This window comes from Agrilus planipennis, unplaced genomic scaffold, assembly GCF_000699045.2.
Source record: "Agrilus planipennis isolate EAB-ADULT unplaced genomic scaffold, Apla_2.0 scaffold98, whole genome shotgun sequence".
Classification (NCBI taxonomy): domain Eukaryota; kingdom Metazoa; phylum Arthropoda; class Insecta; order Coleoptera; family Buprestidae; genus Agrilus; species Agrilus planipennis.
The window spans coordinates 101720-127220 of NW_020438866.1; the positions used below are offsets into that span (position 1 = coordinate 101720).

At 31.3% G+C, this 25501-nt stretch overlaps 3 protein-coding genes and 1 long non-coding RNA gene across 4 annotated transcripts; 1 reads left to right on the top strand and 3 right to left on the bottom strand.

The window, feature by feature from the left end:
* Positions 1-45: 45 nt before the first annotated feature.
* Positions 46-12579, top strand: LOC108737003 (golgin subfamily A member 1-like). The gene is made up of 7 exons (XM_025975902.1): positions 46-786; positions 841-1058; positions 3558-3827; positions 3966-4211; positions 10396-10610; positions 10968-11202; positions 11406-12579. Exons 1-7 carry the CDS (start codon positions 411-413, stop codon positions 11802-11804), a joined length of 1959 nt encoding a protein of 652 aa, XP_025831687.1. The 5' UTR covers positions 46-410; the 3' UTR covers positions 11805-12579.
* A 1655-nt stretch (positions 12580-14234) lies between these two features.
* On the bottom strand, positions 14235-15417 carry LOC108736993. The gene is made up of 4 exons (XM_018469631.2): positions 14887-15417; positions 14675-14773; positions 14439-14620; positions 14235-14380 (listed from the first exon to the last, which is right to left on the bottom strand). Exons 1-4 carry the CDS (start codon positions 14898-14900, stop codon positions 14235-14237), a joined length of 441 nt encoding a protein of 146 aa, XP_018325133.1. The 5' UTR covers positions 14901-15417.
* A 1553-nt stretch (positions 15418-16970) lies between these two features.
* LOC112904838 (collagenase-like) lies at positions 16971-18201 on the bottom strand. The gene is made up of 4 exons (XM_025975909.1): positions 18192-18201; positions 17962-18096; positions 17759-17898; positions 16971-17211 (listed from the first exon to the last, which is right to left on the bottom strand). The coding sequence occupies exons 1-4, from the start codon at positions 18199-18201 to the stop codon at positions 17044-17046; spliced, it is 453 nt and encodes a 150-aa protein (XP_025831694.1). The 3' UTR covers positions 16971-17043.
* A 5292-nt stretch (positions 18202-23493) lies between these two features.
* Positions 23494-25413, bottom strand: LOC108745003. Its single transcript, XR_003231375.1, has 4 exons — positions 25229-25413; positions 24131-24226; positions 23793-23932; positions 23494-23691 (listed from the first exon to the last, which is right to left on the bottom strand). It is a non-coding gene; the product is annotated as an uncharacterized LOC108745003 (long non-coding RNA).
* Between the last annotated feature and the right edge of the window lie 88 nt (positions 25414-25501).

Here is a 25501-nt window from a genome sequence, read left to right on the forward strand (position 1 = left end):
GATATTTCGATGTTGTCAGATATATGTAGGTACTCGATATAAAAACGTCAATGTGACAAATTTTATATTAAACTGGTTATATGCTTTATACAGAAATGATTCAGAAGATTGAAAGAAAAGGATAAAAATGTGTTGTAGTAATTAATACAATTAAAATTTTAATGAGATAATCAGATAAGCGGCTTATGTCATGTTTAGTATGTGCGGTGTATGCTCTTAAATGTGATATTTACATCAACTGGGATAAATTAAACTGTGGATCCTTTTAAATTGAAAGTACATAGTGCTACGGTGATTAATGATTTCTAATTTGCAACAATATGTTAATAATAAGTTACAACTTTTTTAAAATATTTTTCTGCAACTAATTTTTGTAGCAGCAGTGATAGTAGTGCTAACATATTTACGAAATGTTTGCCTCACTAAAAAACAAGATACGTGAAGAAACTGGCAGTGATATATCGAAATTGACTGCTAAATTAGCTTCCTCAACTACACAAAAATTCGAGTCACTGAGAGGAAGAGGATCTTCTTCAAGTGTAAATTCTTTGATTTCTTCAGATGGAGCCAAAGACGAAGGATGTGATGCTTTGAAGACAGATGATGAGTTAAAGAAGAAAAATGCAAAATTTGAATTAGAGTTGTCTAAAAAATTTGAAGAAAAACAAAAAGAGTGGAAAGAAAGCTCACTGGAGAAGGACAAGAAAGTGCAAAATTTAGAAAAAGAAAAGTATGAAGCTTATAAGCAAATATCAAAATTAAAAGAGGCTTTGAAACTAGCAGAGGGTAATAAATTATTGGATACTGTTATAATTTTTAAATAAACGGGATTTGTTGCAGATTTTAAAAATAAAATATTACAACAAAAGGAGAATAAAGAACAAGTGGAATGCTTTCAGTCTCAGGAACTAGTGAAAATCAAAAATCTCATTCTTCAGAGAGACCAAGAATTGGCTGATAAAAACCAAATCATTAAGGACCTGAGTCAGCAGCTTGATAAATTGAAAAATGAAATAGGTCGGCTAAGAAGGCAAGAGGAAAGACTAAGTGACATTCAGGTATTTATATTGTGCTTTTTTAAATTGTCTATTTTTAATCATTTATTTATCTTTTGAAACCTAAAAGTAGTTACCCAATACATATCTTGTCCATTTGCATATTTATCTTAAATTTCAAAGTAATCTTAAAGAATCTTGTGCAATTAATTTTATAGCATTTCTTATCAATATCAGTATTATCCCCCACAATATATCTTATGACTGTTTCAGCAAACTATAAAAGAAAATTAAAGTTACAATTCATTAAGTAACTGTCTTATTTGTATAAGGATTTAGAAGGCACAGTTATTTCTGTTTTTAAGATTGTGGAGTAAAAATTAAATTAGCAGTAATATCAGTCTTAACATTCATAAATTGAAATATGGTTTTATTTGTTCTGCTTGAAGGGAATCTTCAAATATGTAAACAACTTCAACTTGAAAAGTAGTAGTAGTGGGTATTTTATTTGGTCAATATCCCAAAATTACTTTGATTCGGCCAGATATTTACAACTTTTAAAAAAATTAGGCATAAAGAAGTCATAATTTTTTTAATTGATGTATTTGTAAAGATATTTTTTAAAACAATTCAACTAAATGCAGGTAAATACTTTGCATTTCAACTATTACATGATTTTTGCAAAACACTTTAGTAGCACATTAAAACATGTTTTATTTCATGTAAAGATTGTAGTAGTCAGGTAAGCATAGGAGAAGTGTCCCTGAAGCTTTACTTTATATTTGTTACTTATACAAGTCGATATTAAAACTTAAGTAATTTTTTAATCTTAAAACATTAATAAAAAAATACCGTTTGTAGATAAGTAAGGTTGACGCATATAAAAGAAAAATCGGGTGTACTATAGAATAATGATAACGGTACTTTTAGTTTTTTTTCATATTCATTGTTCAATATATGTCTTTTGTTATTTGATTGGATTCCAGTGTTTCCTCGAATTGCCTCAATTATATCTAGGTACATCACGTAGGTTTTTTCTTTCATTTTGAACCCAATTTAGGATTTATTGAGCTTCTACAATTGTTTCTTTTTTGACTCTTTTTGAAAGGTTTAGCTTTTGGGCGTGTAGTATGATACATTTACCTCAGATAAGTATATTTGGCTATCTCTTGTGATCTTGCTACCTGCTACCCTTTTCTTTTCCCCAAGTTTTATTGTTACGCCCCTTTATTTTTTCTTAAAAATCAATGCTATAAAAAATTTCTACTGTAATTTAGAATGCTTTTGTTTTTTTATTATCATTAGAAACAAAAATAATACCATTTATATAAAATTTTTGTTCTGTTACAGATTTTTTTTATGTAAATATTTCTGGGAATTAGTTGTTGCTTTTGCGGGTTGCAAAGTGCAGCAATGAGTGCCACTGTTTTTTTTTTATTCAAAACCTCTAGTTTTTGACACCTTTTTTTTAGAAATGTGCACGTGAATAATCGTAAAAATACAGTGTTTTGTGAGCTTCAGTTATTTCTTATTATCCAGGTATGTGCTTATTTTGCCTTTTTTTGCTTTTACTTTTAACTGCCTAATACACAGTCTCTTCAAACACATTAGCAAATCACTTACTCCTCCTTATTCAGGGTGAATTATGAAAATATGTAGTCTTTTCTGAAGAATATCCTGCAGCTGCATTTTTCATATAGGCAATGTATAGAAGAAGGAAGTTAATAAGTGGAAATTTTAAAATTATATAATGAATTGAATGTTTTCTTTTTAATTTTCTTTATCGACATATATTTTTTTAAGTTTGCTTGTAGTAAATATAAATTTTGGAACTCGAGTTTTTGCTTAGCGAAAGTACTGTCTACTTTATTTGCAGTTTGCTTGATTGGTAATCGCAAAAACGAGTTTTAAAATTTTTTATTGGACATTTAAAATTTGTAACGCTTTTACAGAACACAGTAGAAGTTGAACATTTAAAGAGCGAGTCCTTGGAATTTGCATTTAACATGGGCAGCTTAATTTCATGGTACTTACGAAACAATAGCGTTTTTTATGCTTTAATTCACGTATCTCGTTTGACAAATTTAAACAGTTTCATTGCCTCTCATGAAGTTCAAAGAATAAAGCAAAATACAAATTTTAATTGTTTATTTATGATTATTATTATCGATTGAAAGTTTTTTTATTAAAATTCTTATTGCAAATAAAGAATACTTATAGTAGGTAGAATGGCAACAGCACAGCTTTTACTATCATTATTCTATTCATCCCATTAAATCTGATTTTTTGTAACAGTGTATACCTTAGTGTACCTTTCAATTTATTTCTAGTAGGGAAAACGATTATTAAATTGTCTTTCTATTAACTTAAAGCGCGTTTTATTTACACATACTGTTTTTACTAATTGTAAAATATTTGAAAATGATGATACAAACAAGAACTCATGTTATTAACAAGATATGTTGTAATTTTATTAATTGATACTTTTCTATTGTATTTTAAAGGGTATCGTCCGTGCAATTTCTTCTTTTTAAAAATTGCTCTTACATTTGTCTTTTCAAGGATGATTTGGAAAGTTTAAGGCATTCTAGCGCCCGAGATATGGCAGCATTAGCTACAGAATTGGCAAAAAGTGAAGAGGACAGGCGATACCTTACAGATCTAGTATCTATATTAAGACAACGTTTGTCGGAAGAGGAAGAAGATAATGATGGGGAATCAAACGGTCTTCAAGAAAGAAAACTGTTGGAGCAACGCCTCGAAGAGGTTCATTTACATCTTGCTGACATCAAAACTTCGTGGAGCGACAAAATTGCTTCACTTGAAACTCAGGTTCGTTCAAAATTAAGATTCATTTAAAAATGAGAGGGAGAAAAGCGTTTTTAAACCATCTTTTAATTGATGAAAGGTTTTAATGTTTATGTTCTTTTAATTTTCATCTCATATTGAATTTTTTATTCATATTTGTAGGTAGGGAGATTGAATAGACAAGCTGCTGAAGAAGCTGCCGAAAGAAGAAGAGCAATTAAGGAGAAGGAAGCTCTAGAAGAGAAAGTTAAACAGCTAGAGTGTGAATTAGAATGCAATTGCTTGGAATTAAACAACAAAGAAAGTAAAGTACTAAGACTTACTGAAGAAATAGAAGAATTGGCGAATGAAGTTAAACATTTAAGAGCCGAATCTGAAGAAGAAATTACTTTTTTAAGACAAAAGCTTGTGAGTTAAATAAACGGAATAAAAAAGAATAGAGGAGGCTGTTTAGTGTTAAAGTTTAATTCCTGACATAGTGCATTTGTTATTATTTATTACTATTATTTTAACTTATTATATTTTATTTGTTTTAAGTTATAGATTGTAGTAGTCAGGTAAGCATAGGAGAAGTGTCCCTGAAGCTTTACTTTATATTTGTTACTTATACAAGTCGATATTAAAACTTAAGTAATTTTTTAATCTTAANACTATGAACTGGAAACTGTTAGCACCATTGCTTTGAGTGGTCGAAATTCACTTTTGTGAACAATTTGTTTAATCACTTTCTTTGTGTTAAAAATTGTTTGAAAAACATTTTGGTTCTAATTGTTTATATTCATGCGCTTTAAAGCATTAACATCAGTGACAGCAATAGTTAGAGAGCAAGAATTGGACTTTGCCCTGTGCTGACAGCACTCCTAATTTTTTTTATATATATAATTTAAGTTATTTAAAAATGATGTTGATATTTGTAGAAATATGAAAATAAGATGGCTCAACTAATACAAACTTGTATTTGCAGTTTATTTTAACTTTGTTATACTAACTAAAATTAGTTGTTATTTGTGAAAGTCCTTTTTATGTACAATTATAAAGTCCTAATTTTTTTTTGTATATTGCAGAGGAAGCAATACAACTCCCAGAAAGAAAGAAATTAGCTCCATTACGACCATTCGCGGCGTTTCAGAAACAACGCAGTCGTAAAACTATTCTCTCTTCTACCGCCACTTCCCAGGGCGTTTACATTACTCCTCGTAAATCTGACAGTGGCAATACTGTGTCATCAAATTCCTCCATCCACCTGGCTACAAGTAACAAAAGCTTGCCGATCGTATCTTGTAGTTGTCTTAGTTCAGTTGGTAACACGGTCACGATAAGTAAAGGAAATTTGACCCCCACTCGGAGCCTGCTCTTACCAAGAGCACCAAGTGATAATTTCACAAACACCACATCGTCAGTGACCACCACAACGACGACCGCAGGTATTGTATTCCTATCGCAACAACCTATTATTAATAGCTTAGCGATCGTACCTCCTAATCAGCAATTAAATTGCGGTGCGAATGTTGGTTCTGCTCCCCCCATGTTAACCGTTGTACAGCCCATAAATTCTTCTGTCAATCCAAGCAGTACGAGCTCATCTTTATATTCGAATACTTGTGTGACAACAGCTTCGTTACGTGGAAATGTGAACGTTCAGGACTCACAAAACTATATCCCTCCTAGCGGGGGCGTAGCTTCCAATGCAAACGTGGTCGTGCCTGTCGTGTTAAATGATCCCAAAGTATCACAAATCCTGAACTCATTACCTTCTCTCGCGCCCTTGTCAACAAACTACTTTTATACGTTCGCTCAAAAGCGGGGAGAGATTGTCAGTAGCGCCACGAACACAACGACAGCGGCTTCTACAACCGTTACAGCGTCGAATTCCGTCGATGCTGCTGCGTCTGCCAATAATGGAGTTAGTAGTTCTGCAGCATCTGTCACAGTTACCAATAATGGCGAACGGGGCACTGAAGAATGGGACGTGCTCACCGGCATTATCCCAGAAAATTTATCCCAGGCCGTTAGCGATTTGGTAACTAAAGGAGTGCCGAAGCTTAAACCGCGACCGCCTGGACCACTGAGTGTTCAGTTTGACGAGGGTTTACCCAGTACAGCAGGTCCTGTTACTGCTAAGGTCAACTCGATATCTCATAGGGTATGCTATAAAAAAAAACTTTTGTTCTTTTAATAACCATCTTGTTACAGCTGGCAGACTATCTGAGAGGTATGCTAGTCGAATTGCTGAAAGACTTTGGCACTGTTGAAGGCCCCGAATCGGAAATACTAAAGTTGCGTTTAGAAAACGAAGAACTTAGGCAAAGGCATGCCGAAGAGATGTTGGAGATTAAGAAAAATATTAGTTCTATACTAAGAGACATTCAAAGAAGTATAGTAGAAGAACGTGCGAAAATCATTGAAGAAACGAGGGCAGCTTGTGAAGTGGAAACGATTAAAAGAATCGAAGAAGCAAAATCAAAGCAATGGTACTTTTCCTCGTTATTTTCTTTGTTGATTTCCAAAATAGAACAGNAATATAAATAATATGTTAATGTAAAGTAAAGGAGAGAAAAGCCATGATCGAATTTATTTCAGTCTTGTTGATCTTACTATCGCATTTATTACAGAAAACATTAGTTGCTAAACCCACAAAGGTATATCTTAACCGAGGAAGTTTTAAGCCTTCACCTCATGGACTAATAAATGTAAGATAAATTATTTTCATATGTTAGCTAAGATATTTTAAAGTTTATGATTTTTTACTAACTTATAAATTTCATTTCACTTTTAGTACAAAATATTTTCACAATTTAATGATACATTTTAATTTTTAATAAAATAAAGTAGTTAAAAACCATGCTTGTATTCCCTGTTGTATTATACAGTTTCATTAGATACAAAAATTTCAGATTTATGTACGTCATAGGTGGTCTATTTATAGGAGAATTCGTTTCTTTTCTAGGTTGCATCTCTATCGTTTTCCAAAAAGAAAAAAATTGTAAATCTCAAAAAGAACTAGTTGTAGGCATTTGGGTTACTACGATATTGTACCAAATTTTTGACAAGAATTTAATTTTTCAATTAAAACTAATGTATTTCATTTAATGTAAGGACATCCACTTACAATAAGCTGGAAAGTAAGTGGAAATTATTGATTTGGATAAATCTTTTCTTTTTATAAATATTTTTAAATTACTTTCAACGAAACTTTTCCAGAAGACGCTTTCTGCACTAGTTTTATAAAACATTCAACACAAAACAAACGTAATTTTAATTCACTAAATTGGATGATACAGTCTGCGTTTTGAAAATGTTTCAGAAAAAGTTTACTATTTGATATACTGAAAAATTCTGAGCATATCTTTTGTGATACTTCATAACAATTATTGTAGTATTTAACAATTCACTTCAATAATTAGTTCTATTTGCATGAAATTGTTTTGTGGTTCAGGATTGGTCTTCCTTCAGTGAGTCCACCGTTGGAATCGTTTATTCGACGTTTCACCAGCTGATTCTTTAGCTTTAACTAAGATTTTACGCCTTCGCTACGTTCCCTGAGGATACCAATTACATCTGTGGAACATCCTATAAACACTCCATCGGTAGACTCACCGAAAGAGAAGAACTAATCCTGAACTACGGTCATCAAGCCCGAACATAGAGCCCTGTTCATTACTTTAGTTATTTATTGTCGCGCTCAAATTATAAGAGGATTTATAAGTAGTTTTCGTAAATTTAATTGAGTAAATTGATCTAAAAGTTTTATCACTCAATAATAACTATTTCTTTTTATCAGACATCTACTGCAAACGGTCAACAGCTTACATTGGTCGAATCGTCGCCAGGAAATTATGAACTTCTAGGTAACAGTTCCATTTCAGTGGGTGGGAAAATTATTACGAATTCGACTTCGATAATACATAAAGTGCAAAAAGGAAACAGCACCCCGAACAACATGGCATTGTCGGTTGTGCCCACCTCCTCCTTGATTGCTGTTGCGCCTAAACTGACGACCATTTCGACAGCGCAACCAAAAACCTCGCTATCATCAACTTCTTCAACAAATTCGTCTGCAAAAACCCACAATTTATTTTCGGATGATTCCGATTGATCTGTTTTCGATGAGATTCATCAGTTGACTGTTACATGATCTGTTGTTCTTACTCTACAGATGCAACGTGAGACAATTGTGCTGCGATTGAAATAAAAAAAAAGAAAAATTGTATAAAGTGCGTGTAGTTTTCTACGCGATTATTGTTATTTCTTTCTTTTACTTTTAATAATTATACGTCGCGTATAATTTACTTTAGCATGCTGTTGTGGCATGTTGCCTGTTGTATATAGTTTCATTCATAATTATTATTACGGTATTTTAAGTAATTGATGTTACAATTAGTTATTACTTATTACAGTGACAAGTCTGCGCGCTTTTTACTGTATTTGTTTTTTTTTTTGATCGTGTATAATGTACAATGTGGATTTTTTGAGAAAAGAACATGAATAAACGTAGTATTAAGTTATTGTCCTTTTCTAATTCAAAATATCCAATTCAGTAATTTTAATAACTAATTCAAAAAGTAATTGTTTTCGGTACTTCACAAACTTCATTAGCTAGTTTTATATGTACTAACTAATTTTCGATGTATGATACTAAGAAAAATTCTTCAGAATATGTTCGTACTTACTTGTTCAGTTAAAGAAATACACTAATTACAGTGATAAGTAGCATAAAGAAAAATAAACACTTTAATATTGCAGCATACTTTCCTTGGAAAAAATAAAATCAAAAATGAAATTTGAATGTATATCATGTATAGCAAATGATATTTCGATGTTGTCAGATATATGTAGGTACTCGATATAAAAACGTCAATGTGACAAATTTTATATTAAACTGGTTATATGCTTTATACAGAAATGATTCAGAAGATTGAAAGAAAAGGATAAAAATGTGTTGTAGTAATTAATACAATTAAAATTTTAATGAGATAATCAGATAAGCGGCTTATGTCATGTTTAGTATGTGCGGTGTATGCTCTTAAATGTGATATTTACATCAACTGGGATAAATTAAACTGTGGATCCTTTTAAATTGAAAGTACATAGTGCTACGGTGATTAATGATTTCTAATTTGCAACAATATGTTAATAATAAGTTACAACTTTTTTAAAATATTTTTCTGCAACTAATTTTTGTAGCAGCAGTGATAGTAGTGCTAACATATTTACGAAATGTTTGCCTCACTAAAAAACAAGATACGTGAAGAAACTGGCAGTGATATATCGAAATTGACTGCTAAATTAGCTTCCTCAACTACACAAAAATTCGAGTCACTGAGAGGAAGAGGATCTTCTTCAAGTGTAAATTCTTTGATTTCTTCAGATGGAGCCAAAGACGAAGGATGTGATGCTTTGAAGACAGATGATGAGTTAAAGAAGAAAAATGCAAAATTTGAATTAGAGTTGTCTAAAAAATTTGAAGAAAAACAAAAAGAGTGGAAAGAAAGCTCACTGGAGAAGGACAAGAAAGTGCAAAATTTAGAAAAAGAAAAGTATGAAGCTTATAAGCAAATATCAAAATTAAAAGAGGCTTTGAAACTAGCAGAGGGTAATAAATTATTGGATACTGTTATAATTTTTAAATAAACGGGATTTGTTGCAGATTTTAAAAATAAAATATTACAACAAAAGGAGAATAAAGAACAAGTGGAATGCTTTCAGTCTCAGGAACTAGTGAAAATCAAAAATCTCATTCTTCAGAGAGACCAAGAATTGGCTGATAAAAACCAAATCATTAAGGACCTGAGTCAGCAGCTTGATAAATTGAAAAATGAAATAGGTCGGCTAAGAAGGCAAGAGGAAAGACTAAGTGACATTCAGGTATTTATATTGTGCTTTTTTAAATTGTCTATTTTTAATCATTTATTTATCTTTTGAAACCTAAAAGTAGTTACCCAATACATATCTTGTCCATTTGCATATTTATCTTAAATTTCAAAGTAATCTTAAAGAATCTTGTGCAATTAATTTTATNGAATCTGAAGAAGAAATTACTTTTTTAAGACAAAAGCTTGTGAGTTAAATAAACGGAATAAAAAAGAATAGAGGAGGCTGTTTAGTGTTAAAGTTTAATTCCTGACATAGTGCATTTGTTATTATTTATTACTATTATTTTAACTTATTATATTTTATTTGTTTTAAGTTATGAGATGGCTATGGCTTTTGGTGTTAAAATTGCGCATTTGCCTGACATAAAAAAGAAACTTATTTTGTATTTGAATATCTTATTTCCGTTATTTGTATTGCTATTTCCTGTACACAGTTACTATCAGTTTGTATTGATATGCATTATTTTATGTTGTATTATCAACACGCAGGGGTTCTTTATCTATAGTATTAATTTGAATAAGTTCACTTATTTTTTTTTATCGTCTTATGTTACTTTTTTTTTATTTATTTTTAAGTTTGTCAATAAAACATTGCATTTGTAAACACCTGTTGTTTTCTCTTATTTGCATATATTTTAAGTTTATAATTAGTTAGTCATTACATTAAAATGTCATTTTGTATAGATCCTTGTTTTAAAGTGTATAATGGTTATTTGCAGCAAGATGCGGAAACGGAAGTTAAGGCTGTAAGAAAAAACCTGGACAACTCGGAATCGCAGCTTGAGAAAACTGAAGAAGAACGCAGTAAATTAAAGATATCTGTCGATTCTGAACATCAAACTAATGTCACATTGAGGCAAATAATTACTAAATTAGAAAAAGAATTAAACGAAGAAAAAAGTAATTCGTTAGATGTACAGAAAACTTTAAGCAGGTAAATTTATTTCCATGTTCGTTCTCGTATTGAATTATTAGAGATACATACATATACAACGTAATTTCATTCCGTCCGTTCTTCGCATTTCCCAAAAACGAAAATTCCACAATTCACATATAATCTACGTCTTCTTTTGCCCCTTTTTTACTCTTGTTTCTGCTTCTAGTACGTCTCTAACTAGTACTTCATTTCTCAAAAGGTGCCAAATCATCCTGTCTGTCCTATTTTTTACTGACTTCCAAAATACAATTTTGCATGACTCTTGTATTTCTTCTCACATTATCCAACATGTTTTAATATATTTTAATTATAGAGTATGTTATATGTATTAATGTTTAATTTATTCTTTTTTAGGGTTACTGCAGAAAAAAATGCAGCCCTATTAAGAAATGCTGAAATATCGCAACAAATAGATCTCGCCAAGCAAGAAGCTAGAAGAAAAGGTCTAGAATTGAACGAGCTTTCTAACAAAGTCGCACAATTGGACGCTGAAAATCAAAAATACAAGGAATTGGAAAGCAAAAATATTGAGCAAGAACTGCGTAATAGCATCACAAGACTTGAGGAACAGCTTATAGAAAAAAATAAAGTAATTATTTATAACTATAAAAGAGTAGTCTCAATAGCCGCATAAAGACTGTTTCTCGCAAGTCTAGCAATTTTTATTTTGTTTAAGTCCGTCAGTTCTTAATGAAGAAATGTAGTCAATTTCTGTATGGCTATATATACTCCTCTTTTATAGCCTGTCTTTAAGTAAATGCCTTTTACATTACTATTTACCTTTCTTTTTAGAATATAAAGACTTTGCAATTGCGACTTTTGGACATGAAGAAGGCTCTTCAGCAAGAGCTACGTGCCCCTTCCAAAGATCCGTTTACCGACTACTCAGATTCGAATTCAGTGGCGATTTTAGCACCTAGTCAAAACTTGACCAGAAACTACCACAACAGTCTAAGAAAGGACGAAGATGACATCAACTTCAAATATCTTAAACACGTGGTGATAAAATTCTTGACCAGTAGAGAGTACGAGGCGATCCATTTGATCAGGGCGATAGCAACACTTTTGAAGTTTTCGCCTGAGGAAGAAAAATTAATTCAGGACACATTGGAATGGAAAATGTCATGGTTTGGAAAATCTCGACCTAGCATCGGAAATGGACAGCTCGCTAAGGCTATTCCACCTAGCTGATGGTTCTTTTGAAACTGGACAAAAGATCGTCGTAAGTTGTTAAAATACCATTTGAACAGGCTAAAGACAATTAACTGAAAAACAAGTTACAAAGAACAGTGTAATTTTTTTAATGTTTGCACTACTGTTTGAGGATTACGGTTTGTGCTTGTTGATTAGAATGGAAGATTTTGAGAAACATTCGAATGAATTCAATTATTTGTGATATGGTTTTTTGTCATTTAAGGACTGGTATGGTGTTTCTATTAAGAGTAAAATGATCAGTATTTTCTACATTTTCATATCCAATATAACGTCTCAATTTATACCATTTTCATTGAGAGACCATTAGAAAAAGTAATTTGTGTTTTTACATTTATATCTAGTGTAAATAATAGTTGATAGTATGCATAAAGTTGAGTGTTAAGTATAATCTTATACAAATACAAGATTTTACTCAGTACTTAACTGTTTGTATACCACCTATCATAAAATATTTGTTTAACTATTCATAATATTTTTATGCATTCTATTATTTTAAGAAGTAAATCATACTATCTTACAATTATTCATAAAATGAAAGTTTTCTGTTCATAAACATAGAAAATACTATAAAGTTCTACAATTATTTATTAATAAGTGGCCAAAAAATGCATTGCAATTGTAAGATAACTTGTAAATTTCCTGTACAATTTTTGTAAGCTTGCTTTACTTATTTATATCGCTGTTTTCTGAGCTGATAATACTATAGTTGTTACCTCTATTGATTTATTCTTAAAAAAAGACATTCACTATTCACTAGAGTTTTTTTCGTTAAGCGTGACTGTACAAAGATAATTACAATTCTGAAGGGTACATAAAATAATAGAAACGTGCAATATTATTTATTAAAAACATAAAAATACAAAGACAAAAACTTCGATTTTTTTAAAAATATATAGTATGCTGGATTTAACAGTAAAACATTTAATATACTAATTATAAGATTAAAAAACAATGATAAAAAATGTTCAGTGACAAAGATTGAACACTATTTCGTTCCTTTTCCTTTTTTATTGGAAATAACTTTTGCTTTAAAGGGTGTCCCTGTGACAACTTGACCGTTGTAATTAACAGTAATTATATGATATCCAAGTATCCTGGGAGTAAATTCCACTACAGAAACAGGACCATATGCTGTCACTAAGACTGGTATTTGCTTGTTTTCAGGATCTCTTATTGTAACTTCCAAAGTTATTCTGTTCCCATTCTCATTTACTTTTGTATACTTGATAAAAAATGTAGCAACTTGTTTTACAGGAATTTTTGCTAAATGTAACAGTTTATTGGAGTAACTGTGCCGATTTGGAATATAAAGTGTTGCATTTTCCATGGAATAACCAAAATCATTATATGCTTTAATTTCTTGGCGATATTCTCCAGTTGGGTCTCCTACTACTTTTGTGTGTATAGTATAAGTGCCTGGTTCCTTAAGAAGAAAGCTCACTTCAAAAAAGTTTGGAAGAAAAAAATGTGCTGCAGCTCTGGCAAAAAATTCGCCTGTAGGTCCCTCAATGCGCACCTTTATATCTTTTGAAGAAATTAAAGGTGCTTCTACTGCAACAACAGAGAAGGAGTAATAATTGCCAGTGGAAAATATTGTTTCTTTAGGAAATTTTGCAGTAAAGAAAACATGTTTTAAAACATGACATAAAAATGTACTGTTAAATTTTGTCTTTATCGGTTTATTGTTATATTTTACTGTTACAAAATAATCTCCTGGTAGATTTGGGATAAATGTAGCTTGATACTTTCCACTGTCTAATTTTTCTATGTTGCAATGTTGGGGCAATCTCAAAAAGTCAAATTCAACTAATACTTCTAGTTCTCCTTCACCTGCTTTAGAACAATCCACTAGAAAAAATATTAAGTTAATTGAAGTATACTTTTTAATAAGGACTATACAAACAATATTTTTTAAAAAAAGAGCTTAATATTTTAATATTTTTTACTATGTATATTTGAAGAAAAAGAATTTGTGAAATATACCTGTAAATTTAACAGGGAACTCTGAAAGACACTCCTCTGGTTCTTGAATTTTTATTAAATTAATGTTATATGCTGCTGTAAGAAGAACCAGAGTTAGCTCTCCTTGCACAAACACATTTAAAATGTGTATGCCAACTTCTTTAGGTATGTATTTGATGCCATAAGTGTTTGGTGAATTGCTGGCAAAGACATTTGCATTTATTTTATTTTTACTTGGGGTTTTTGCAAAAACTTCAATGTCTTTAAGTGTGATGGATGTATCTTTTGCAACTATTTTATAAATTGCTGGATTATCTACATGAACAAGACATCTAGAATAACTAGCCAATGTTAAGATAGGATTCATTGGTGTTTCCAGGAAATTTTCAGATACTGAAAAGAAAAAGGAAACAAAATAAGGTAGTAGTAATGTACATTCAATTACTAAAAAAAAGCAGAACCTTGTTCTTTTGGTGTTTGTTCATCAGTATCTACCACTCCAACAACATCTTGTACATAATTTTTTTGTGATTTTTTTAAAAAATATTCCATAATATGTCCTCCACTTGCATTTATTTTATCTTTATGATCTAAAAAAACAATTATGAAATTATAAAAAAAATTAAAAACATTTCTTATGAAGAATACCTTGAGTTAAATAAGGCCAGAGACACAATATTTGCTTTTTTAAGAAAAACCTTATACCATCACTTTGTATGTTATATATGCTATTGCCAATATTAATTTCTTCATATAAATTTATATCCATTTCATAAAGTTTTCTATCTTTTTCTGCTACACATTTTAGATATACTTTATTTTTTTCAATCCTTAGAAAAAGGAGATCACTTAAAATACTATTTATGGCTTAAATAGATACTTACTTAATAAGTGGATATTCAATGTCTTTCAATTTTATAAAAATTATTAAACTGTCTATGTTTTGTTCCCATACATAATCGGAGGGTAATAAGGGTTTTTTTCTGTGGAAAATAGAAAATATTTCCTGTGAAAGTACATTGATGATAGGGTTGATAAAAATATAAGACGTTGATATTTCGTGTACTCTTTTTTTATTGTATTACAAACAGCTTACCCTTTCTCGGCCATTTTCAGAAAATTTAAAAACTACAGCACCAAATCACACTTTGTAAAAACGTAACAAATAAATTTTTGCGAAAATCGTAGAAATAGAATACCGGGGATTTCACGAACACACCTTCTAACTCGTATGCACATGAATACGTTTTATGCTATCGACATTACAGATACGCTACAGACTGTGGTACAGAAACCTTTATACGTATCGTATTCTGTATTATTTGTTATTGTATATAAAACAAATTGTTTGGACTAAAGCTGACTAATAACTAGACAAAGCATACCATTGTTTTAGATACCAACAAATTTAAAAACGCAAAGAAATAAACAAACACGTGGAGCTTTATACGGTAGTATGTATAGTAAAATGTATAGGTAAAATCAAAGTAAGGTCCTGTGAGGGGCATTATTTGAGTATTGTTAATTAATAATTACCTATACTAAGTACGAATTTTGGTGGAGATAAAAATTAATATTTAAAAAAAGCAGTTGTAAACTACAATCTTATTACATAATCAAATCAATCAAATATNATTCGATAAAACTAACAAAACTAGGTGTAAGTTATCTTTATACATACGTATACAACTTTTTTGTTGATAATATTTTTGTATTTGCAGTTACACTTAAGAGTAAACAACTTCCAACTACAAACAGAAAAACTGTAAAAAGGAAAAGTGTTCGTTATCAAAAACCAAAATCCACAAAATCTTTACTTGATGATAAGTCAGACTGGAATGGTGCAATGTTTCCATTTCGGGGAACCAAAAGCCTCTTTGATGAACCCCCTGAGAAGGATAGCGAGGTGTTTGATGATAATGAATGGAAGGAGCATGCAGAAAATGATCAAAAGAGCAACAAAATTGTCTTTAATAACGCTTTAGGGGCACTTATAGGAGCCTATGGTTCTTCAGATGAATCAGAATCGAACGAAACAATTTCAAAACCAGAAAATAAAGAAAAGGAAATTGTAAAAACATTTGATAAAAATAAAGTAGATACTAATGTTGAAACAATAAGTGACGACGAGGGTCCAATTGAAGAAAAAATAATTCGCGAACATCCGCCAGTAGAAGAAAACGTAACGAAATCTGTTGAATGCTCATTGAAAGATGAAAAAAGGAGTAGAAAAAGGAAGAGAACAAGAAAAAAGAACGTTTTACCTCAAAAGAAAATCGCCAAGAGAAAAGAAACTGGATCAGAACCAACTTCATCCAACTTAAATAAAGTGACCAGTGCAGTTTATAAAAAAAGAAGAGTGACACTTTTAGAAAGACTTTTAGCAAAAGAAATACGACACGAGAGAAATATTATTTTACAGAGCGTCAGATATGTTGTTGAAAATAACTTTTTCGATTAAATTGTTCCTCAATTATTGACTATAAATTGTAATTGAATTATTTTAACAGTAAATAATTTTTGTTAATTCAACGTTTTCGTTCTTTAATATTTGTTTAATTAGCTTTAATAATATTAATTAAAAAATTCACGGGTCATTAAATTCCTTGCGCACTTTTACGTATCCGAAAAAATTAAAATGATTAACTTCCTGCCTCATTAATTTCTTTCTAATTACTGATTATATGATAATTCAGATGAAGATGCAACAGATTTAAGCAGTCTAAATATGTTTTTTAATTCAAATTTTATTACAAATTAATTAATCTCTATTGTAATTTCTAACAAAGTAATTCACGCTGGAATAATACATCTGATAAAATTCCTAGCATATCAGTAAAAAAAGCAGTGACCTTGGTTGATTGATGAGCAAGTGCCAGGCACAATGGGCATAGCTATAACAGAACATTATAAACGCCGATTTCTTGTCGAGTATTGTAACTGTGTTAATTTGTAAGTAAAATTAGTGTAAATTGTTTTATTAAAATACAATTTGGTACATTAGCAATCAGTGTTGTGCAGTGCTTATAGAGTGACGAGCTTTGCAGTAGGATTTATGAAGAAACTACCATCGAAAATGTGTACATTAGGTAAGTCTTTTACAAGTTATTTTTCTTTTTTGTAATAGATAATAATAACAACGTTTATACAACATATGAACCGGAGAAAAAAAATAACAGGTGCATTATTCGATTTTATTTTATGCATTTTATGGTAATTTATAAAACAATTATATCATTAATAAATGACAAAGTTAGACTGGGATGCCTGTATGGCTGGAAATCCAATCCAAATAAGACTCAGTGCGGACGTATCCTGAGGGGGCTCCAAGTGAACAACCAGCGTCATTTACAAAACTTACAACCCCAACATGCGTGGCTTCTCCGTTCTCTCGTTTTATAAGACCTCCACCACTGTCACCCTACATACGTACACAGAGTATTAGGATTAAATCAAACAGGGTAGTATAAATTGACCAAAAAATTTTGATGATGAAATGAGTCGGTTAATTATTGTTCGACGTAGATATTGAAGCTAATTGTAGTTGCGTTTTGATGAAACATGATTAAAATATAAATAATAAAACAGTAAATTGCTTCAACTATAGCAGGGTGTAGCAGATTTTGAGAACCACAAATCTCACCACTTTTCTTAAATACTTTTTTCTGTAGAGAATTAAATTTTTTACAATTCTGGTCCAAATTAATAAAAATCTGACTCAAAATTGTAGATAATTCGATTCTCTAAAAAAAGAAGTACCAAAGAAAGTTTGGAGACTAACGTTTACCCTCCATTTTGTAAGAAAGGTGCCAAATGGGCGTGAGGGCAACTTTCAACCCCGAAAACTGAGTTTTATACTCCTATCAGTTCCCCTTAAATATAAAAAAATCTTGCGCTACCCAAAATGTAACGTTCGGCTATATTTTTGTACATTTGAATGGGCTAGGCGGTACTTTGGTTTAACTTACACTGCAAGTGCTTTCAATGGTTTCTCCTAATGCACATAGGGTACTTGAAACAATGACACTTGATCCATACAAACGCGCACATGCTGAATTGCTGATACTGTGAAGTTGAACATAATTTAAATTGCGACTCGCCACTGTGCCTATAATAAAAGTTTAAATCAGTTCTTTATTGGTATTTTATTTGTTGTTTTTTAAATTTATACCTGAATCGCTAACTATTCCCCATCCGCTTACTTCAAGCTGTCTATTTACGCCAACAACATCCCCCTTCGATGGTAAACGGATTGGCTTGATGTGATCTTGAAAACAAGCGTTTCGTAAAATGAAAACGGTTTCTTCTTATTATGAATTTGTTATTTTTATAAGTAGGTAGNTCCTCGAAATGTAAGTTTTATGTTTAAATTGTTTTCTTTATATTAGCGAATAGCAGTGCCGGACGGCATTTTTTTTATGTCGCTCTTGAAAACTGTTAGTACCATTAAATTCTACGCCCTTTTTTACATATCTACAGCCTTTTTTATTTTAGTATATCCTTTTTATTTCCTCGAAAATTAACGAGCGCTTTTTTATGTTTAAACTGTTTTCTTTATATTAGCGAATAGCCGTGCCGCACTGCATTTTTTTGAAGTCGCTCTCGAAAACTGTTGACACCATTAAATTCTACGCACTTTTTACACATCCTTCGTCTTTTGTACCTTAATATATCCTTTTTATCTCCTCGAAATGTAAGTTTTATGTTTAAATTGTTTTCTTTATATTAGCGAATAGCAGTGCCGGACGGCATTTTTTTTATGTCGCTCTTGAAAACTGTTAGTACCATTAAATTCTACGCCCTTTTTTACATATCTACAGCCTTTTTTATTTTAGTATATCCTTTTTATTTCCTCGAAAATTAACGAGCGCTTTTTTATGTTTAAACTGTTTTCTTTATATTAGCGAATAGCCGTGCCGCACTGCATTTTTTTGAAGTCGCTCTCGAAAACTGTTGACACCATTAAATTCTACGCACTTTTTACACATCCTTCGTCTTTTGTACCTTAATATATCCTTTTTATCTCCTCGAAATGTAAGTTTTATGTTTAAATTGTTTTCTTTATATTAGCGAATAGCAGTGCCGGACGGCATTTTTTTTATGTCGCTCTTGAAAACTGTTAGTACCATTAAATTCTACGCCCTTTTTTACATATCTACAGCCTTTTTTATTTTAGTATATCCTTTTTATTTCCTCGAAAATTAACGAGCGCTTTTTTATGTTTAAACTGTTTTCTTTATATTAGCGAATAGCCGTGCCGCACTGCATTTTTTTGAAGTCGCTCTCGAAAACTGTTGACACCATTAAATTCTACGCACTTTTTACACATCCTTCGTCTTTTGTACCTTAATATATCCTTTTTATCTCCTCGAAATGTAAGTTTTATGTTTAAATTGTTTTCTTTATATTAGCGAATAGCAGTGCCGGACGGCATTTTTTTTATGTCGCTCTTGAAAACTGTTAGTACCATTAAATTCTACGCCCTTTTTTACATATCTACAGCCTTTTTTATTTTAGTATATCCTTTTTATTTCCTCGAAAATTAACGAGCGCTTTTTTATGTTTAAACTGTTTTCTTTATATTAGCGAATAGCCGTGCCGCACTGCATTTTTTTGAAGTCGCTCTCGAAAACTGTTGACACCATTAAATTCTACGCACTTTTTACACATCCTTCGTCTTTTGTACCTTAATATATCCTTTTTATCTCCTCGAAATGTAAGTTTTATGTTTAAATTGTTTTCTTTATATTAGCGAATAGCAGTGCCGGACGGCATTTTTTTTATGTCGCTCTTGAAAACTGTTAGTACCATTAAATTCTACGCCCTTTTTTACATATCTACAGCCTTTTTTATTTTAGTATATCCTTTTTATTTCCTCGAAAATTAACGAGCGCTTTTTTATGTTTAAACTGTTTTCTTTATATTAGCGAATAGCCGTGCCGCACTGCATTTTTTTGAAGTCGCTCTCGAAAACTGTTGACACCATTAAATTCTACGCACTTTTTACACATCCTTCGTCTTTTGTACCTTAATATATCCTTTTTATCTCCTCGAAATGTAAGTTTTATGTTTAAATTGTTTTCTTTATATTAGCGAATAGCAGTGCCGGACGGCATTTTTTTTATGTCGCTCTTGAAAACTGTTAGTACCATTAAATTCTACGCCCTTTTTTACATATCTACAGCCTTTTTTATTTTAGTATATCCTTTTTATTTCCTCGAAAATTAACGAGCGCTTTTTTATGTTTAAACTGTTTTCTTTATATTAGCGAATAGCCGTGCCGCACTGCATTTTTTTGAAGTCGCTCTCGAAAACTGTTGACACCATTAAATTCTACGCACTTTTTACACATCCTTCGTCTTTTGTACCTTAATATATCCTTTTTATCTCCTCGAAATGTAAGTTTTATGTTTAAATTGTTTTCTTTATATTAGCGAATAGCAGTGCCGGACGGCATTTTTTTTATGTCGCTCTTGAAAACTGTTAGTACCATTAAATTCTACGCCCTTTTTTACATATCTACAGCCTTTTTTATTTTAGTATATCCTTTTTATTTCCTCGAAAATTAACGAGCGCTTTTTTATGTTTAAACTGTTTTCTTTATATTAGCGAATAGCCGTGCCGCACTGCATTTTTTTGAAGTCGCTCTCGAAAACTGTTGACACCATTAAATTCTACGCACTTTTTACACATCCTTCGTCTTTTGTACCTTAATATATCCTTTTTATCTCCTCGAAATGTAAGTTTTATGTTTAAATTGTTTTCTTTATATTAGCGAATAGCAGTGCCGGACGGCATTTTTTTTATGTCGCTCTTGAAAACTGTTAGTACCATTAAATTCTACGCCCTTTTTTACATATCTACAGCCTTTTTTATTTTAGTATATCCTTTTTATTTCCTCGAAAATTAACGAGCGCTTTTTTATGTTTAAACTGTTTTCTTTATATTAGCGAATAGCCGTGCCGGACTGCATTTTTTTGAAGTCGCTCTCGAAAACTGTTGGCACTATTAAATTCTACGCACTTTTTTACATATCCTTAGCCATTTGTATCTTAATATATCCTTTGTATCTCCTCAAAATTTAACGAGCGCTTTCTTATAATTAAACTATTTTGTAGCTTAGTATATCCTTTTTATCTCTTCGAAATTTAAGTAGCGGTTTTTTAGGTTTAAACTATTCTTTATTTTTACAAGCAGCAGTGGCTTACTGGGTTGCTGAATCGCCCTAGAAAACTGTTGACACCATTTTTTTACATACGTTTAGCCTTAGTTTATTCTTTTTATTTTCTTGAAATTTAACCAGCGCTTTTTTTTTTGAATTAAACTGTTTCCTTTATTTAACTGTATTTTTTTGAAACCGCACTCGATAACTGTTTGTACCATCAAATTGTATGCATTTTTTTACAGGTTGCAGCCTCTTGTAGGTCGGTACATCCCCTTGAGTTCCTTGAAATTTGACGATCGCTTTTTTAAAACTATTTTTTTTATTTAAGCAGGTAGTATAGTAACATAAAATAATTTCAAAATTTGAATGCCCTCCGTAGTTCGACCTTCGATAAAGCCAGCTCTTTTCCACCTCCATTAGTCATTTCTGAAGGTACGATTTGGTACGACCTTATAGGTACCGGAAAATTATAGAATGATTACGCGATAACTGGATGTTGTTATTGGTTTGAGCGTGTTCGCGTTTGCAATATTTATTCTATTAATGATTTTCGAAAATTTGTAACAGTTTGTCTCGGTCCGGATAGTAATGTATTTAATAAAATCGGTGGAACACATTTTATTTTCGTTAAACGGTTATGAGAAAGAAAATCGTGTTATCAAGTGAAATATTGTTTTCCATGGAAAAATCCAGCAATCAGTGCTGTTTATATAAACCTATAGTTTTTGTGATTGAAAATTAACGGTGACCATAAATTATCTTTCGGTGAGTCTTTTAAATTTGATTTTTATTCTCAAAATTTCGTTATCCTTTTCGATAAGCTTTTTTCCTTTTATGAATATATGAAAACAAAGGAATGGTTCGTTTTAAAATCAGCAATACATAGAATATTCCAGATTATCAGGGTCAGAAATTTTGATATATTACTTACGAATAACTAAATTAGATTTAGTTATTAGGTATTTTTAAATTTTCCTGGTTTTGGGCCTATTCATATACATTTTTAGACTATTTTGCTAATTATTTTACTTTGATGGCGGTAATCTGTTTATTTAAGATTAGCATTTGTTTTACACAGTTTTATTTATAATAAGGAAGATTCGTTCTACAAATCGTTTCATTTCATTCTTTGGTTAATATTTATAAAGTGAAAAGTTTAATTTTTTGTAAAATTGAGAAGGTAAAATTATTTAAAGTTTAGCGCTCACACTACTTTTAAGCCGCGCGAAAGGTATAAGAGAACGGCTAGTTGGTTACATCGATGGTAATAGGGTTATATCTCGAAGGTTATTGTACTGCCCGTGCACTGAGTGGCCATAGGTGTACAAAAGGGTTCAGGAAGTAGCTGGAGAGATATGCCTAGACGTCGTATATTACTAATCATCCGGCTGGGCCAGGCTGACGCTCATTATCGGTTAATCTTCAGCTACTTACAGCTTTCATTGCGCTTACGCGTAATATGGAAGTTCGTAGGTGGTTGCGGATTAAACGATAAATGGGGGGCCCTTGGTTACTGGGATGGTTTTGCTTTTTTTCACAAACATTTGTTTTAAAATTTTATAAACTTATTTGGAAATCGAACTTTAAAGGTGCCATTTATTTCTATTAGTGTGAATATGAGTAAACAAAAAAAATTTAGGAAATTAAGGGTTTGCATTTACGTGTAGAATCTAGAATCAATTTTAATTGCCTAGATTGTTTTTTTTGTTTATTTTTAATATGTGTACCTATACTGACTTTTATTAATAACTATCAGCGTTTCTTTATCTCGTTTAGAAGTATTTTCAGGGTTNGATAATAACTTTATGAGTCTCAACTGCATACGGTGGCTCCCTATATCCGGACAAGGGCTTATATATGCCACAAATACGGGACAGTTAAGGATTCTTTCTTAAAATTTGCTGGTTAGTTTTTTTATGCAAGCGTTATGTTTCGTATATTAATTTTGATTATTTAGTGGACAGCATGATTGGTGTCCTGAAGATTTTTTTTACGGTTGTAAATTGACTGAGGGGGAAATTATGATGATCGACTGATTGGAATTGGAGACAATTTTGTACCTTTTTCTTTTTGTTTTTGGTAATTGTCAAATGCGTGGGTTATTGTGATTGATTTATTTTTTATTTTGTATTTGTAATTTTTATGCCCTTTAAGCAATTAATTAAGGAGTTGCTTAATTATGTCAAACCTCACCTCAAATCTGATGTCACCACTGAATTTTTACATATTTTGCATCCTTTAGAACATTCAGAATAATGTTTCAACAGATCGAAAATCTTTGTGCGCGTTTTTGTATTTTAGTTTTTATGCTTTTTAAGTAATCAATTAAGGAGTAGTTTAACTATATCAGACTGCATCTCAAATCTGATACCACCACTGAATTCTACATACTTTTTTATATGGGTTTCCTGCCTTAAAACATTCCGAATAATGTTTTAACAGATCGAAAATTTATGTGCGCGTTTTTGTATATTTACAGTTTTACTCCTTTTAAGCAACTTATTATTTATTGTAACAGATAAACGAAAAAAAAAAACATGCATTTAGTTGATTTTATTTCATACAAAGTTACACTTTAATGCCTGTATGCTTAGATATCCAATCCAAATAAGACTCAGTGCGGGAGTATCCCGTGGGAATGCCAAGAGAGCAACCGGCATCATTAACAAAACTTGTAATTCCAACATGTATCGATTTTCCATTCTGTCGCTTAACGAGACCGCCACCACTGTCACCCTAAAGTACAAATACAAGTTAACTAAAGAATTTTGATGATAATAGTCAGTCTTAGGTGAAATATGACGTGGGGGTGTTTTCGGGATTTTGTTTATACTTACGCTACATGGGCTTTCAGTAGTATTTCCTACAGCACACAGAGTGCTTTCAATAACAAATCTTGGGCTAAATGAATTCAAACATTCCTCGTTGCTAATACTGTAGAGTTTTACGAAATTTAAATCGCGGTTCACCACTGTACCTATAAAAAAAAGGATAAAACAGAATTTTAGTGGTACGTTGTTTATTATTTTAAGTTAAAATTCTTTATCGACACTAGGAAGGAAAAACCAAAAAGTGTAACGTCACGCGTCACGCGCCACATGTAAGCCCCTGATGGACATGTTCAAAAGGAGTCATTTTAATAGGGTTCACAAGCTATCCTTTTATTTACAATTACCTGAATCGTTGGTTATTCCCCATCCGCTTACTTCAAGCTGTTCATTTACCCCAACAACTTCTCCCTTCGAAGGTAAATGGATTGGCTTGATGTAATCTAAAAGAAAATGTCCCGTAAATTGGAAACAGTTTTTTCTATTACTGATTTGCTGTTTTTATAAATGAAGTAGTAGATTCTGAAACTACTATCTGCCTACGACTGTTAGTGCAGTGAAAATTCTTTGTCAAATTAGAAACTAAACTAGTAATTAACAAGCAACGTTTTGACTTTTAGAATAGGGTCTCCTCAGGGTCCCAAAGAATTCAGTAAAGTTTAGGATAGGGGTGGACTCTATATTTGATTTGATATGTTATTTAAACCCATGATAGGCATTTTTTTTTAACTGAACTCACAACTGTAAAGTCATTAATAAAATATATATTCATAAGGATGTTGTTTTAAAATCAGTGTTTTTTTCTCATAATTTAGACAATTAATTTTTGAATTTTTAGATGAGGGTAGTCATACGTTGCCGGTGACTAACCTCATCCAAAAATTCAAAAATTATTGTCTAAATTATGAGAAAAAACTAACATTGATTTTAAAACAACATCCGATGACTAAGAAGCTGTCCACCGCAACCTTGTAATTACAGAAAACCTTTTCTTTTTACACTAAACTTGACTTTGTTTTTATAGTATCTTACATTTAAAAATGATAAAGAAATGGAAATTGAACAAATGTATAAAGGTCAATCTTACTGTAGGTGCGTGAGCATTTTGCAAATTGAAAATACTCTATAACAAATACAATAACAATCTGAACAATTAGTTTTGATAAAGGCACTTTACGTTTTAATTTAACAATCTTGATTTTTATTGAGAAAAGGCATTCATGAGTGCTGAGTCGGCTTTCTATCAGTGAAACAAAGATTATAGATCTGACTGATTTTTTCTTGACAAAGAATTCTAAAAAGAACATGATCGTAAGCTCTGATAATTCTCTAAATTCTCGCATGCTGATAACATCAGATCTAATTTCATTTTACCGAATAAAAATTTTTATTTCTTTTATAATATTCGTATAAAATTGAAATAAAAATATCAAAATCCATCATACCATTTGATCCTATGTCTACACCCAAATCAATAAGTGCGACATCATTATTAAGATATCTATTGTCGTAATTTTCGTGTACAATCGACTTATTAGTATACACTGTCACACGGCCTAGTTCTTCATTGTCTGTGGTTATCGATCCCAGATTAATTACAAAATTTGTTGCACTGAAAATAAGGTGATAGTAGTGCTAGCAAATTTCAATTACATAAGAATATTATTACGGTTAAGCACGGCGTTGTACGGGTGCGAAACATGGACAGTAAGCGCGGC